This window comes from Bos indicus, chromosome 24 (assembly GCF_029378745.1).
Source record: "Bos indicus isolate NIAB-ARS_2022 breed Sahiwal x Tharparkar chromosome 24, NIAB-ARS_B.indTharparkar_mat_pri_1.0, whole genome shotgun sequence".
Classification (NCBI taxonomy): Eukaryota; Metazoa; Chordata; class Mammalia; order Artiodactyla; family Bovidae; genus Bos; species Bos indicus.
Window position 1 is genome coordinate 32633715 of NC_091783.1, and position 12423 is coordinate 32646137.

General features: G+C 41.5%; 1 protein-coding gene across 4 annotated transcripts in view; it reads right to left on the minus strand.

Annotated features, from left to right (window-relative positions):
* Window positions 1-8652, minus strand: part of IMPACT (impact RWD domain protein) — a 31853-nt gene extending 23201 nt beyond the window's left edge. For 3 of the 4 annotated variants that reach the window (XR_011563788.1, XM_070778798.1, XM_070778799.1), the window contains exons 1-4: window positions 8495-8652; window positions 7305-7433; window positions 6150-6202; window positions 5214-5276 (exon numbers count right to left, since the gene is read on the minus strand). Coding sequence is in view for 3 of the 4 variants with exons in the window: in XM_070778798.1 (XP_070634899.1) it covers window positions 5214-5276; window positions 6150-6202; window positions 7305-7433; window positions 8495-8530 (281 nt within the window). In the remaining variant the exon portion in view is untranslated. The remainder of the gene's footprint in view (window positions 1-5213; window positions 5277-6149; window positions 6203-7304; window positions 7434-8494) is intronic. The other variant, XM_070778800.1, reaches the window with a different exon arrangement.
* Window positions 8653-12423: the final 3771 nt, after the last annotated feature.

Consider the following 12423-nt stretch of genomic DNA (forward strand, 5'->3'; position numbering starts at 1 on the left):
GCTTTATCTCTTCTTGCTATTCTTTGGAACTCTGCATTCAGATGTTTATATCTTTCCTTTTCTCCTTTGCTTTTCGCTTCTCTTCTTTTCACAGCTATTTGTAAGGCCTCCCCAGACAGCCATTTTGCTTTTTTGCATTTCAGCATTTTCTTTAGAGAACCTGTCATGAATTCTTCTTTTGCTCCTTTGGAATTATGGGTATATTTTTAGAAGCTATGTCAGCTTTAGAACCAAGAAGTATCTTTCTCAGGGACCTGGGAGCCATTCTTCTGAAATGCAGTCATAGAGGAAGAGAATGCCCTGTTGCCGAGTCTCTGTTAGAAGGAGCATCTTAACTACTGATGAGCCGCGATCTGCACAGACAGATGGCCTGACCACGGAGAAACACTCTTGCAAACTCAGGAAGTAACTTAATGTGCTGGACACTCTCTGATCAACCTCCCCCAGCATTCCCCTGTGCTTTTCTACAGCTTAGCACAGCTTATCCCAGCCCTCAAAACCCTGCTGCCTTTTGTTTCAGCCAGTTGAGTTCAGACCGAGTTCTGTCTCTCCCCTGTTACAATAGTCTTGAAGAGAATATTCCTCGCCTGTTTAACTTGGTTTGGTGCTCTTTCTGCTTTGACAAGCCTCATTCTCTAGGTTCCAAATCTAAGACTTCATGTGATACACCATACTGTGAAGAGCTGTGGGAAATTAATCATTTTCTTGGATTTAAAAGTAAATATTGTTGAAATGAACTATCATAAATTCAAATTTTAAAAATGTTTAATCTTTTTCATTTTTCTGTTAATACCAAGTGGTATAATGTTTGAAATATTTTTTTAAATCTGTCATTTACCTTTTGTTTTATAAAAATCATTATTTTCATATATTCAAAATATTCATGTTTAAAATGCAAAATGTTTAAACAAAAATAAGGTATAATAAGCAAATAACTCTACATCTACCCAATCACCAAATACTAGTTTATGCTCTTCAGTATTCCTCTAACTGACCATTCTTCTCCCCTACATTCTTGTTGCCTCAGTAAAGATCTCCCCTGTCTCCCTTCTAGTTATTGACTGCTGCTCTGATGGAGTCCCTTCCTTCAGACTCTTCATTGCCCACCCTCCACACTGCCACATGGATCTGATTACATCATTCCCCTGCCTAAAATGCCTGGAGCCTACAAGATAATGTCCAAGCTCCTTACCCCAGGTAACAGATTCTTCTTACACCTATCAATTCCTATCCCCAGCATATCAGACTATTTGTTGAACTCTGCAGTTCCTTCTATCTGAAAATCTCTCCCTTTCTGATTATCTGCCAAGCACCACACCCAAAGGTCACCTTCACAATGGAACCCTCCTTTACAACCTCACCACATTCCCAGAGACCTCTAAAAGGAATAGCACTTGGTCCAAACCGCTCAGCAATTACGTCACTATAATGCATTGGTATACATCTGTCTAAATGTTTAAACTCCAAACTCCTAACAAGAGTGCTAGCAAATAGAAAAACTTATAAAATGTTTACTGGACAAGACTGTTAGCTTTCAGACTTCTTCCTTCCTTGCATAAAAGAAAACATAGTTCACGTTCTTATCTAGGCAAAAAAATATTTCAGCAGTCAAAATGATTCTAAATAAATATGAAGATCTTGATAATGTTACAATATTTAGAACATAATGAAACTATAAACATTAAGAACTATATTTACACATTTTAAATGTTTACTTTTCAATGACCAATAGCATTTCACTTGTTGCCCCTTGCTGGGATTTTATGGGAATATATCATTAAAAGTTGTCACACAAAACTTTTAAAAACACAATCTACATTTCTACCTAGACCACATGTGTGAAAAGAATACTACTGGACTAGGGTTATTTTCAAGTGCTTTTAATAAACAAGATGGGACGAACCATATCCTATCTTCAGAACAAACTGCTTTGTTATTTCTGATCCTTCCTAATTCTCTAATAGCTCAAGAGAACTAGCTAAGGAGTATAGCAAGTTGTGCCCTATAGGAGGGTATCTCTTAATAAAGGGGGCACTTCGGGGTAGAAAAAAAGGCAGATGGAAAGCCATTTCAGAGTGCATGACACTGTGCAAAATAGGAGAAAAATCTCACTGATGAATATGACTAACAGGACGGAAGGCAAGTGTGGGAAGATTTTCCAAGAAGAGGAAGTGTTCAACACCACCAAAAGTTACAGAGGCCAAATAAGATAAGAACTGAAAATTGACCATAAGATGTACAATTATGACATCCTTGCTGAGCAAATCTGCAGTGTTATTTATCTTATTCTACTTTAGGGGGTACATTGGTAAATAGGCATAAATAAAAGATTACAGAACGAAGTTTGCTGGGGGCACAAAAGTTGGAATGGCCAGTAAGATCATGGACAGAAAACATGTAATATCTATATTCTGAGGATGATGGAATCACTAAATGGGAGCATCTCCCGTTGATATCTCCAGTTCAAGGTTACTTCTTGAGTCAAATGTAAACCTAGGGACTCAAGGAAGACCACACTTCCTCTTGGTAGGAACCAACAGAATCAATTCCATGAAGACTTAGCATTTTTAAATTTAATATTCTGTGAGGAAAAGAACCCTGGTATAGACACAAAGCAAATTTGGAAAACTCAGCAGTGGCCACAGGACTGGAAAAGGTCAGTTTTCATTCCAATCCCAGAGAGGCAATGCCAAAGAATGCTCAAACGACCACACAATTGCACTCATCTCACACGCTAGTAAAGTAATGCTCAAAATTCTCCAAGCCAGGCTTCAGCAATATGTGAACTGTGAACTTCCTGATGTTCAAGCTGGTTTTAGAAAAGGCAGAGGAACCAGAGATCAAATTGCCAACATCCGATGGATCATGGAAAAAGCAAGAGAGTTCCAGAAAAACATCTATTTCTGCTTTATTGACTATGCCAAAGCCTTTGACTGTGTGGATCACAAGAAACTGTGGAAAACTCTGAAAGAGATGGGAATACCAGACCACCTGACCTGCCTCTTGAGAAATTTGTATGCAGATCAGGAAGCAACAGTTAGAACTGGACAGACTGGTTCCAAATAGGAAAAGGAGTTCGTCAAGGCTGTATACTGTCACCCTGTTTATTTAACTTACATGTAGAGTACATCATGAGAAACGCTGGACTGGAAGAAACACAAGCTGGAATCAAGATTGCCGCGAGAAATATCAATAACCTCAGATATGCAGATGACACCACCCTTATGGCAGAAAGTGAAGAGGAACTCAAAAGCCTTTTGATGAAAGTGAAAGTGGAGAGTGAAAAAGTTGGCTTAAAGCTCAACATTCAGAAAATGAAGACCATGGCATCCGGTCCCACCACTTCATGGGAAATAGATGGGGAAACAGTGGAAACAGTGTCAGACTTTATTTTTCTGGGCTCCAAAATCACTGCAGATGGTGAATGCAGCCATGAAATTAAAAGACACTTACTCCTTGGAAGGAAAGTTATGACTAACCTAGATAGTATATTCAAAAGCAGAAACATTACTTTGCCAACAAAGGTCCGTCTAGTCAAGGCTATGGTTTTTCCAGTGGTCATGTATGGATGTGAGAGTTGGACTGTGAAGAAAGCTGAGTGCTGAAGAATTGATGCTTTTGAACTGTGGTGTTGGAGAAGACTCTTGAGAGTCCCTTGGACTGCAAGGAGATCCAACCAGTCCATTCTGAAGGAGATCAGCCCTGGGATTTCTTTGGAAGGAATGATGCTAAAGCTGAAGCTCCAGTACTTTGGCCACCTCATGCGAAGAGTTGACTCACTGGAAAAGACTCTGATGCTGGGAGGGATTGGGGGCAGGAGGAGAAGGGGACGACAGAGGATGAGATGGCTGGACAGCATCACTGACTCGATGGACGTGAGTCTGAGTGAATTCTGGGAGTTGGTGATGGACAGGGAGGCCTGGCGTGCTGCAATTCATGGGGTCGCAAGAGTCAGACACGACTGAGCGACTGATCTGATCTGATAGACACAATGTGGGTTTTCTCACTGTGCCAGGTGGGGAGGCCACCTAGAACGCGTAAGACAACTCTTACCAGTTCCTGGATTACAGTAAAGCTGATATTCCAGAACATTATTTGTTGTACTAAATTAATATATCTCAATACAATTCACCCGAATCACAGAAACACCTTCTCTGGACTATTGCACCAGCCTCCTGATTGATACCCCAAATCTAGTTGCCCGCTTCCAGTCAGTTCTCCACCTGGACACAGAACGGGGTTTTCAAAATGAAAGTCTCACCACAAATCATAGTACTTCTCGGCTCTTCTGAGCTTCCCACAGGTCTCAGGACAAAGACAGACACTCCACACAGCCTACAGAACTCTCCATAACTTCCCCTGCTCACCTCACTGCTTCCTTTCCCACCATGCTCCCTTTTCCAAACCCCCTCCTTATACCACCATTATTTTGTGTCTTCATATGTTCCAAACTCCTTGACACAGAGCCTCTCCACGTGCTGTGGTCTTTCACTGGAGTTCTTTTCATTTAAGTAACTCAGCTCTTAAGTCAAACAAGTCATCACTCACCTCCTACTAGGTCAGGTCTTATTTCAAACTCATCACTACACATTAATATCCTTCTTTCATAGAACTTATCACAGCTGCAGTTTGACATTCATTTTTACAGAGTTATCAGTAATATCTCCCCTACCAGCAAATTCTAAATGCTATGAAAACTGGGACCATTTCTGTTTCTACTAATTCTATATATCCAGGATCTAGTATAATACCTGCTATGTAGCATCTGCTGAATGAATGAGTGAAAAATACAGTATACTATCAATAGACTCTCAGTCCTATGGCCTAATACAAGAACATTACCATTAACAGTACATGGTAGTTTAAGGAATGGTTATGCTTAGGATTCTGCTGTTACCAGTTTCATTCAACATAGCCTATGAAAATATCAAAATAAGAACAGTGTCTCTGAATTTACTTTCACAGCTAGTTAAGTGTTTTTATAGCTATTAGGTCTAAATAATACTTTTATTTTTGTTTCTAAATAGAATTTTATATCAAATGTATATATAAAACTATATAACTAATCTTTCAAGGATTCTTCAACTGTATTCTTTTTGTTAATGGAAAAACAGCTTAACATAAAGTTTACAAAAGGGCCTAATATATCACAGTTCCAACAAAGCCCATAACAGAATCACTAATAGCATTGTTTTTAATCATCTATTACTTACATGTATATTTCCTCAAGGCTATTTGATAAATCTGCCCGTTCTTGCCCTTTAAGCCAAGGAGCACTAAGATTAAATAAAACAAAATAAAGATGATTACTCAAAGACTGTGTTTATATCACAAAGAAAAAATACTGATTAATCACAAACTGATTTTAAGTTTTAAAATTTTTCTACTTTGATCAAAATATTATTTTATGTTATATAAATCTATACAGTTCCAAAATGCTTTCATTTGCATTAACTCATTTAGTCCTCTTAGGAAACCATGATGACACCAACACCATCATTATTCAATTAAAATATAGTTTAAAAAATGGAGTGCATAAGATATCATAAAAGCTGCCTAAGTTTACCTAAGTGGCAGAATATGTTCCAGAATCTATATTTCCAAATTCACAGCATTTGCCACACAACCAGAGTTCCCAATTTTTTCTAACTGATGTCCCCAAAAACAACTCTAACAAGTAAGTCAATTGCCACATGACTGTAAATCAACTTTCTCTGAAAAGAGCACTTATGTTTATAAGCTTTCTATAGGCATATCTTTCATTTTCAATGAATAAAAATGAAAAATTACAGAACCATGAGTGATAGCAAACTTTACTGCTGTGGTTTTAAAACACTCAGGGAAACAGGTTAGGAGTGAGTCTACAGACCAAGGTTTCTAGATTACTAGATTGTCTAACGAGGAAGATTTCCTTCCCCATCTCTAATGACATTCTGTAGCTATTTTATCCCCTATGAATCCTTTGATTCTTTTATACTAAGTGGCAAATGTCAGTGTGTTTTTACATAATTTAATTTTTAAATGTTAATACTCTACATTAACTCTAATTTTAATTTCTATATACATTTTGACATTTAAACACAGGGTACAGTACAATCTTTGCAAAGTAAAACTTTTTATAAAAATATAAATGTAGAAATATAGCTTACTTCAGTTGATAAATAGGTGGAGCTGTACCTGGGTATTCATTTGGTAGCATCACCTACAAAGCAGTTTAAAAACAAACCTGCTTATATTTTATCGTGGTTCAAAAACAACAACACTTATAAAGCCAGTCACCAGACAGATTTCTAACTTGCCAAACTAAGACACAAAACCATTGTTATATCAAATTTCAGAATCGAATTCCCTCCTCACATTTATGCTTCCACCTTAAATATGTTGTTAGAGTTAGTTGCTCAGTTGTGTCCGACTCTTTGCAACCCCATTAACTGTAGCTCACCAGGCTCCTCTGTCCATGGAATTCTCCAGGCAAGAATACTGGAGTGGGTTGCCATTCCCTTCTCTAGGATAAATATGTTGTTAAGATGATGCCAACTTTTAAAGGAGATTATTTGCTGAGAAAGTATAAAAGCAATTAAATTTAGAAAAAGTGGGGTGGACAAAGACAAAGGGAAACTGAAATAGAGTCGTTATACCCCAACCCCGGATGACGGGGGTGGCATTATAACATGTTCCAGATGTTTTTAAGAAATTAAAAAAAAAAAATCCTACCAAATACTATTAAATAGCTAACAGTTATTAGAAAACCATGCATGTTTCTTTTGAAATCAGTATTACTATAAAAATGAATACTGATAAAAACTCAATTCGGCATCTTTTATGTTGGAAGTGCAGACAGTCACCAAAGAATAAGCATTAAACACAAAGCTGTAACTGATCATTTCCTGTATGTATCCTAACCACAACTGATTCCCAGTTAACAAAGAAATGAGTTATCTACTCTATGAACCATCTAAATTACTAATCTATTCTTTCTCAGAAAATGCTAGCCATCTTCCCAGGTTTATACCCTCCTCTATTAAATGGAGAAGATAATGAAAGGAAGTGAAACTCAAGTCTGCCAAAGGTACATGAAGAACACTTCAATAACTGGCATAGGAAAGACTGATATTATCAATGAAAGCATTACTGGAGAGTGATCTAACTACCCATACATTTAGATCATCAATCGTTAACAAAAGTCAGCAACGAAATGACAGATCAGAACAATTCACACAAGAAAAATTAGAGAAATACAACAGTAGTCAATAATACAAAGTCAATACTGTAACTGGAAAACGGCTGTAGGTGAAGAAAAATACCTGTAAGCAAAGTGTCCACTTGGGGTCATCTATATCGTCGCTAATTCGAATACAAAATATTTTGGCGCAGTCATCAATGACACACCATTCCTCGCCATATATAGCAGCCATTGCTTCAATTTCCTCATTCTGAAACAGGTTGATGAGGGGAAAAAGCCAAAAATTTTTTGACTACCCTAAAAACTCTGAGTCTTCCTTATGATAAGGTATTTGCATTTAACGTAACCATTTTGGGTGAAGGAGCCCTAAAGGAACAACACCAAACGTTCTCAGCAGTGGGTCAAAATGTCCTACTCCCTGGGTACCAGACTCTATAGCAATGACGGGCCCAACCTTACTGAGCCAAAATATATATGCACTCCTATACTCTGTATGAGATTCACAAGTGAAAGGATAAACGTATCTTCTCTGCTCCGCCTTCTCTTTTTAACAGGTAACCCCTCCCACCCGCCCCCCCCAACCCCTGGACCACTGCTACCCATCATGTTTGCCCTTATATTACTACTGCCTATCTCCTGCTTCGTTTTGTTTTGAATTTGGCCACCAGGCTGGGTGATTGTTGGGGTTTTTGGTAATCAAATCCTCGAAACGTTTCAGAAATTACTTTTGGTTTCAGGTTAAGAATAAAACGGGATCTAAAAGTAAAAATGAGGAGCAACGTACACTTCCAACATTGTATGATCTCATTTTGTCCTTAGGGCCCATTAGGAAAAGCTTCAATAACGCCCACGTGAGCCACGCGCTGGGGGTAAGCTCAAGCCCAAGAGCATTAGATCCACGGGTCCTCAGGGGACTCCAGGGTCCGTGTTGTAATTGCCCCTTTTGCAAACGCAGAAACTGGGGTCTTAAGTGGACACTCCAAGGTCACCCGGCAGAGACAGGCTGGGGAGCAGAACCCTGGTTTCTGCCTCCAGCCCGGCGCTGCTGAGTCGCGTGCTGATGGTTGACGATGGCACCGTCCAAGGCAGGCCCAGCGCGCCGACGCCCGGGAGCCGCCAGCGCGAGAGATGGCCTGAGCTCAGGCGCCGGGAAAATGGGACGCGGCTGAGCGAATGGTGCAGCCTCAGCCCCTGGCGGTGCGGGCGAAACCGGGGGTGGCCCCGGGCAGAAGCCCCCTCGGCCGAGGAGGCCCGGGGCGGCGAGACGAGGCCGAGCCGAGCCTGGAGGTCGGCGCCCCGCCAGGGCCTCACCTGCCTCTGGTCGCTGCCTGTGTCCCCCTCAGCCATGTGGCCCCGGGAACTGCCGGGAGGCCACCGCCTGCCCAGGTCCGGAGTGCGGGGGCGGGGCGCTGCGGCAGTGAGCGGAGCGCGGGCTGCAGCGAGACCCGACCCGGAACCGCAACCCCGCCACGCCGAGCGGCTCGCCTCTGCTTCCGGGTTGCGGGCCAGGTTGAGCAGGGGGCTGCTGGCGCTAGGGTCTCGTCGCGCCAGCCTCTTCCGACCTCTTCCGCCGGGCCTCGGAACGCAGTCCCTCCCAAGCAGCGGCAGGAGTCCGCTTGCAATTTGCTCCTGAAACTCGCCGCGGCTGGGAGTTTCTGCTCGCCCACGGCGCCGTCGGTGCCATCGAACCCACCTGGAGACTGGAGAGTCGGGTTCACCGCAGCGTCCCAGGAAGGGACTCACCGCAGCCCACAGCCCAAGACTCATCTTTGCATTTTAAGCAGGGTGGTGTTTTGTTTTACGTGTTTTAAGATGTTTTTTTTGATTTGAGCAAGGGTAAGTTTAATTTCCCCAAAACTATAGAGCAGGAGAAGGCAGAAGGCAATTTTGAAAACCTGCTGAAAAACTTAGCAGTCGCTGTTGTCTTATGATAATTTTCTTGGGTGTTCTTGGACTATTTTTCCGAAAGAGCTTTCGTTCAAGACACTAGGCCTTACCAGTCAACATAAAGGTCGTTGTTTCACTGTCCCAAAATTTGGGTCTGTTTGTGTCGTTTCTCTCCTGTCCCCAACCCATGCATTCCTGTATATTGGTTGTGGCTAACATGTGTCACTTTAGATGAGACACCTTAATCAAGTCCCTTAATGTCTTACTCGAAACACAGTTCATCCCCTTTTGCTTCACTTTCTTCACGCACACACACAAACTCAAAATATTGCATCTTTCCTCTGTCTTGTCTTCCCTAATCACGGGCGTGTTTTATTCCCTCTTTAAAACACTTATCTGAATCAGGAGAATTACAAAAAGAATTCCACCCGAATTAACTTTGAAGGGATCTTATTATAGGTCTTGTGGATTTATTAATTCAACAGACATTTATTAGGTTCTTACTGTGTTAAACTTTCGAAATGAAGATTTAGATGTTGTGCATTGTCTTTAAGAAGCTAAAATGAGGGAGAACAAAAGTAAATTAGTATTTAAATGGGTGGGAATTAATATCCTGTTTGTAGCCCAAGGAAGGGCCTCTACTGAATGCCTTCGCTGTTCTCTTGAAACGATCACATTGTTAATCGGCTATGAGTTAATAGAAATTTTAAGATTTTTTTTTTTTTAAAGGAAGGGCCATCTATTCTAATTTTATTGGGCTTCTCCTTCCAGAGGATGCTTGAAGTGAGTTACGGAAGAAGAAGTAGAGATTAGCTAATTGAAAAAGGAAGAAAATTGTTTCCGATGGAGAAAAAAATATTGGCAGAAAAATCGTGGCCCATTTAGGAAACATCATGCATTTCATTGCCTCTGACATCACAGCTGTCAGCCTCTTTTTGTCATATGACTTGCATAATCCCTTTATGATTGTCTCCATAAATCTGCACATGTGCACTCATTTTGGTTCCAAGAGAAGGCCTGAAGGACTTAGCCCTCTTTCGTCTCAGTCACACCCCCTTCCTCCAATTATTTGATTTGGATAGTATGTTTTCCTTCATCTTCAATAGAAGCAGTTTTAAACTCCTCCTTCCAATCAAGTAGGGCCCCAAAGTTCATGTGCGACCAGTCCATCGCGGTTATTTTCTTCTTGGTGAGGATTTGCCTGAAAGTTCCCTGAGGTTTGGGCTTCCCTGGTGGCGCTAGTGGCAAAGAACCCACCTACCAATGCAGGAGACACAGATGATCCTTGGGTCAGGAAGATCGCCTGGAAGAGGGCAAGGAACCAGTCCAGTATTCTTGCCTGGAGAATCCCATGGATAGAGGAACCTGGCAGCTGTCATCCATAGGATGGCAAAGAGTTGGACACGACTGAAGCAATGTAGCATGCACACACGCACTGTGAGGTTTGGCCACTGTGCATCTCCAGGTCGCCTGAAGCTTTCTGCAGTTACCATCCTAATACTACCTAGATGACCATCTATTCTCAAACAGCTGTTTTTCTTCCTTCACTCTGAACTCTACTGATCTCTTCTTAACATCTTACAACTTCTGTTGCAAAAAATAGTAACTGTCACCCTTAAAGAAGAAGAAGAAAAAAAAGCCATAGAATCCTTTCTTCAGTGAAAGCTTATGTAAAACAGATTAGGTTGTTCTGCCTGAAATAGTGGTATTGGGCCTGAAGTCCCAACTACCTAGCAACTTCCCTCCCAGTGGACCTGCAAAGACATTCAACCCAGATTTTAAAACTATTGCATTAAAATAGAAAACAATGTGCAGCACAATTTAACCTTCTAAACAAGGCATAGTATTAGTATATCTAGTTTCTCATACATAGCACCTCTTTTCTTGCCACACACATCAACCCAGTCTATTTTACCTTCTGGAGATTGCACCCATGAGTTTCTATTGATTCCTACTTCATAGCTAGAGTCTTTAAATCTTTTGAGCTCAGATTCTAAATTGAAGTTACTCTTTCTGCCAAATGCACAAAACAAAAATATTTACAGCACCACTTTATGAAATGATTCGTTTTCAAGGCATCAACTGCTGCTGCTGCTGCTAAGTCACTTCAGTCGTGTCCGACTGTGTGTGACCCCATAGGCGGAAGCCCACCAGGCTCCCCCGTCCCTGGGATTCTCCAGGCAAGAACACTGGAGTGGGTTGCCATTTCCTTCTCCAATGCATGAAAGTGAAAAGTGAAAGGGAAGTTGCTCAGTCGTGTCTGACTCCTAGCGACCCCCTGGACTTCGGCCTACCAGGCTCCTCCATCCATGGGATTTTCTAGGCAAAAGTACTGGAGTGGGGTGCCATTTTTGCCTTCTCCGAAGGCATCAACTACTTTATGCAATATCCCGTCGCACTAGAAATGTTCCCTTCTGGGTCTACGCACAGAGGAAGTTAAAGTATGTCCTTATGAATACTAACATGATTGGAACAGCTTATTATAACTATTCCCACCTAAAAATGTATTTTAAGGGGCATGAGATTAAGGATGTTGCAAATTGAGATTGTGGCTGTGTCTATTTCATATTGCAAATAGGACCTCGGAGAAGGCAATGGCAACCCACTCCAGTACTCTTGCTTGGAAAATCCCATGGGCGGAGGAGCCTGGTAGGCTGCAGTCCATGGGGTCGCTAAGAGTCGGACACAACTGAGCGACTTCACTTTTCACTTTCATGCATTAGAGAAGGAAATGGCAACCCACTCCAGTGTTCTTGCCTGGAGAATCCCAGGGACAGGGGAGCCTGGTGGGCTGCTGAGTCGGACACGACTGAAGTGACTTAGCAGTAGCAGCAGCAAGCTTTTTTTTTTTTTTTTTTTTTACTCTTCACATCATTCCCTGCAAACAACCCTGAATAAGGTTCTAAACTCAGATATGCAAAGAGCACTTTGGAAAAAGAGGAGGGAAACAATTACTGAAGTAGTAAGTGTGGCAGACAACCTACATTTGCAGAAAGCAAGACTTTATAGGCAATTTAGTTGAAAAGGCTTTACTTAATAGGAACTTTGAGCAGTTAACCAGTTGCTGAGAATGGACAGCAAATAACAGATTTGGATACATGCAGAGTCTCTACACCAGATCCTGCTGATTTCTCCATCCATTTACCTAAATGGCTGGTTACTGAACATCTTCCTCAAACTCAGTATGTCTAAAACAACTCAGTATCTTTCTCCCTAAACCTACTCCTCTGCCTGTTTTCCCCATTCCCGTATTGGCAACCCCTGATCCCTGCATCATACTTCCCTCCTGGCTCAGCCAGTAAGGAGTCTATCTGCAATGCAGGAGACCTGGTTTCGATCCCTGGGTTGGGAAG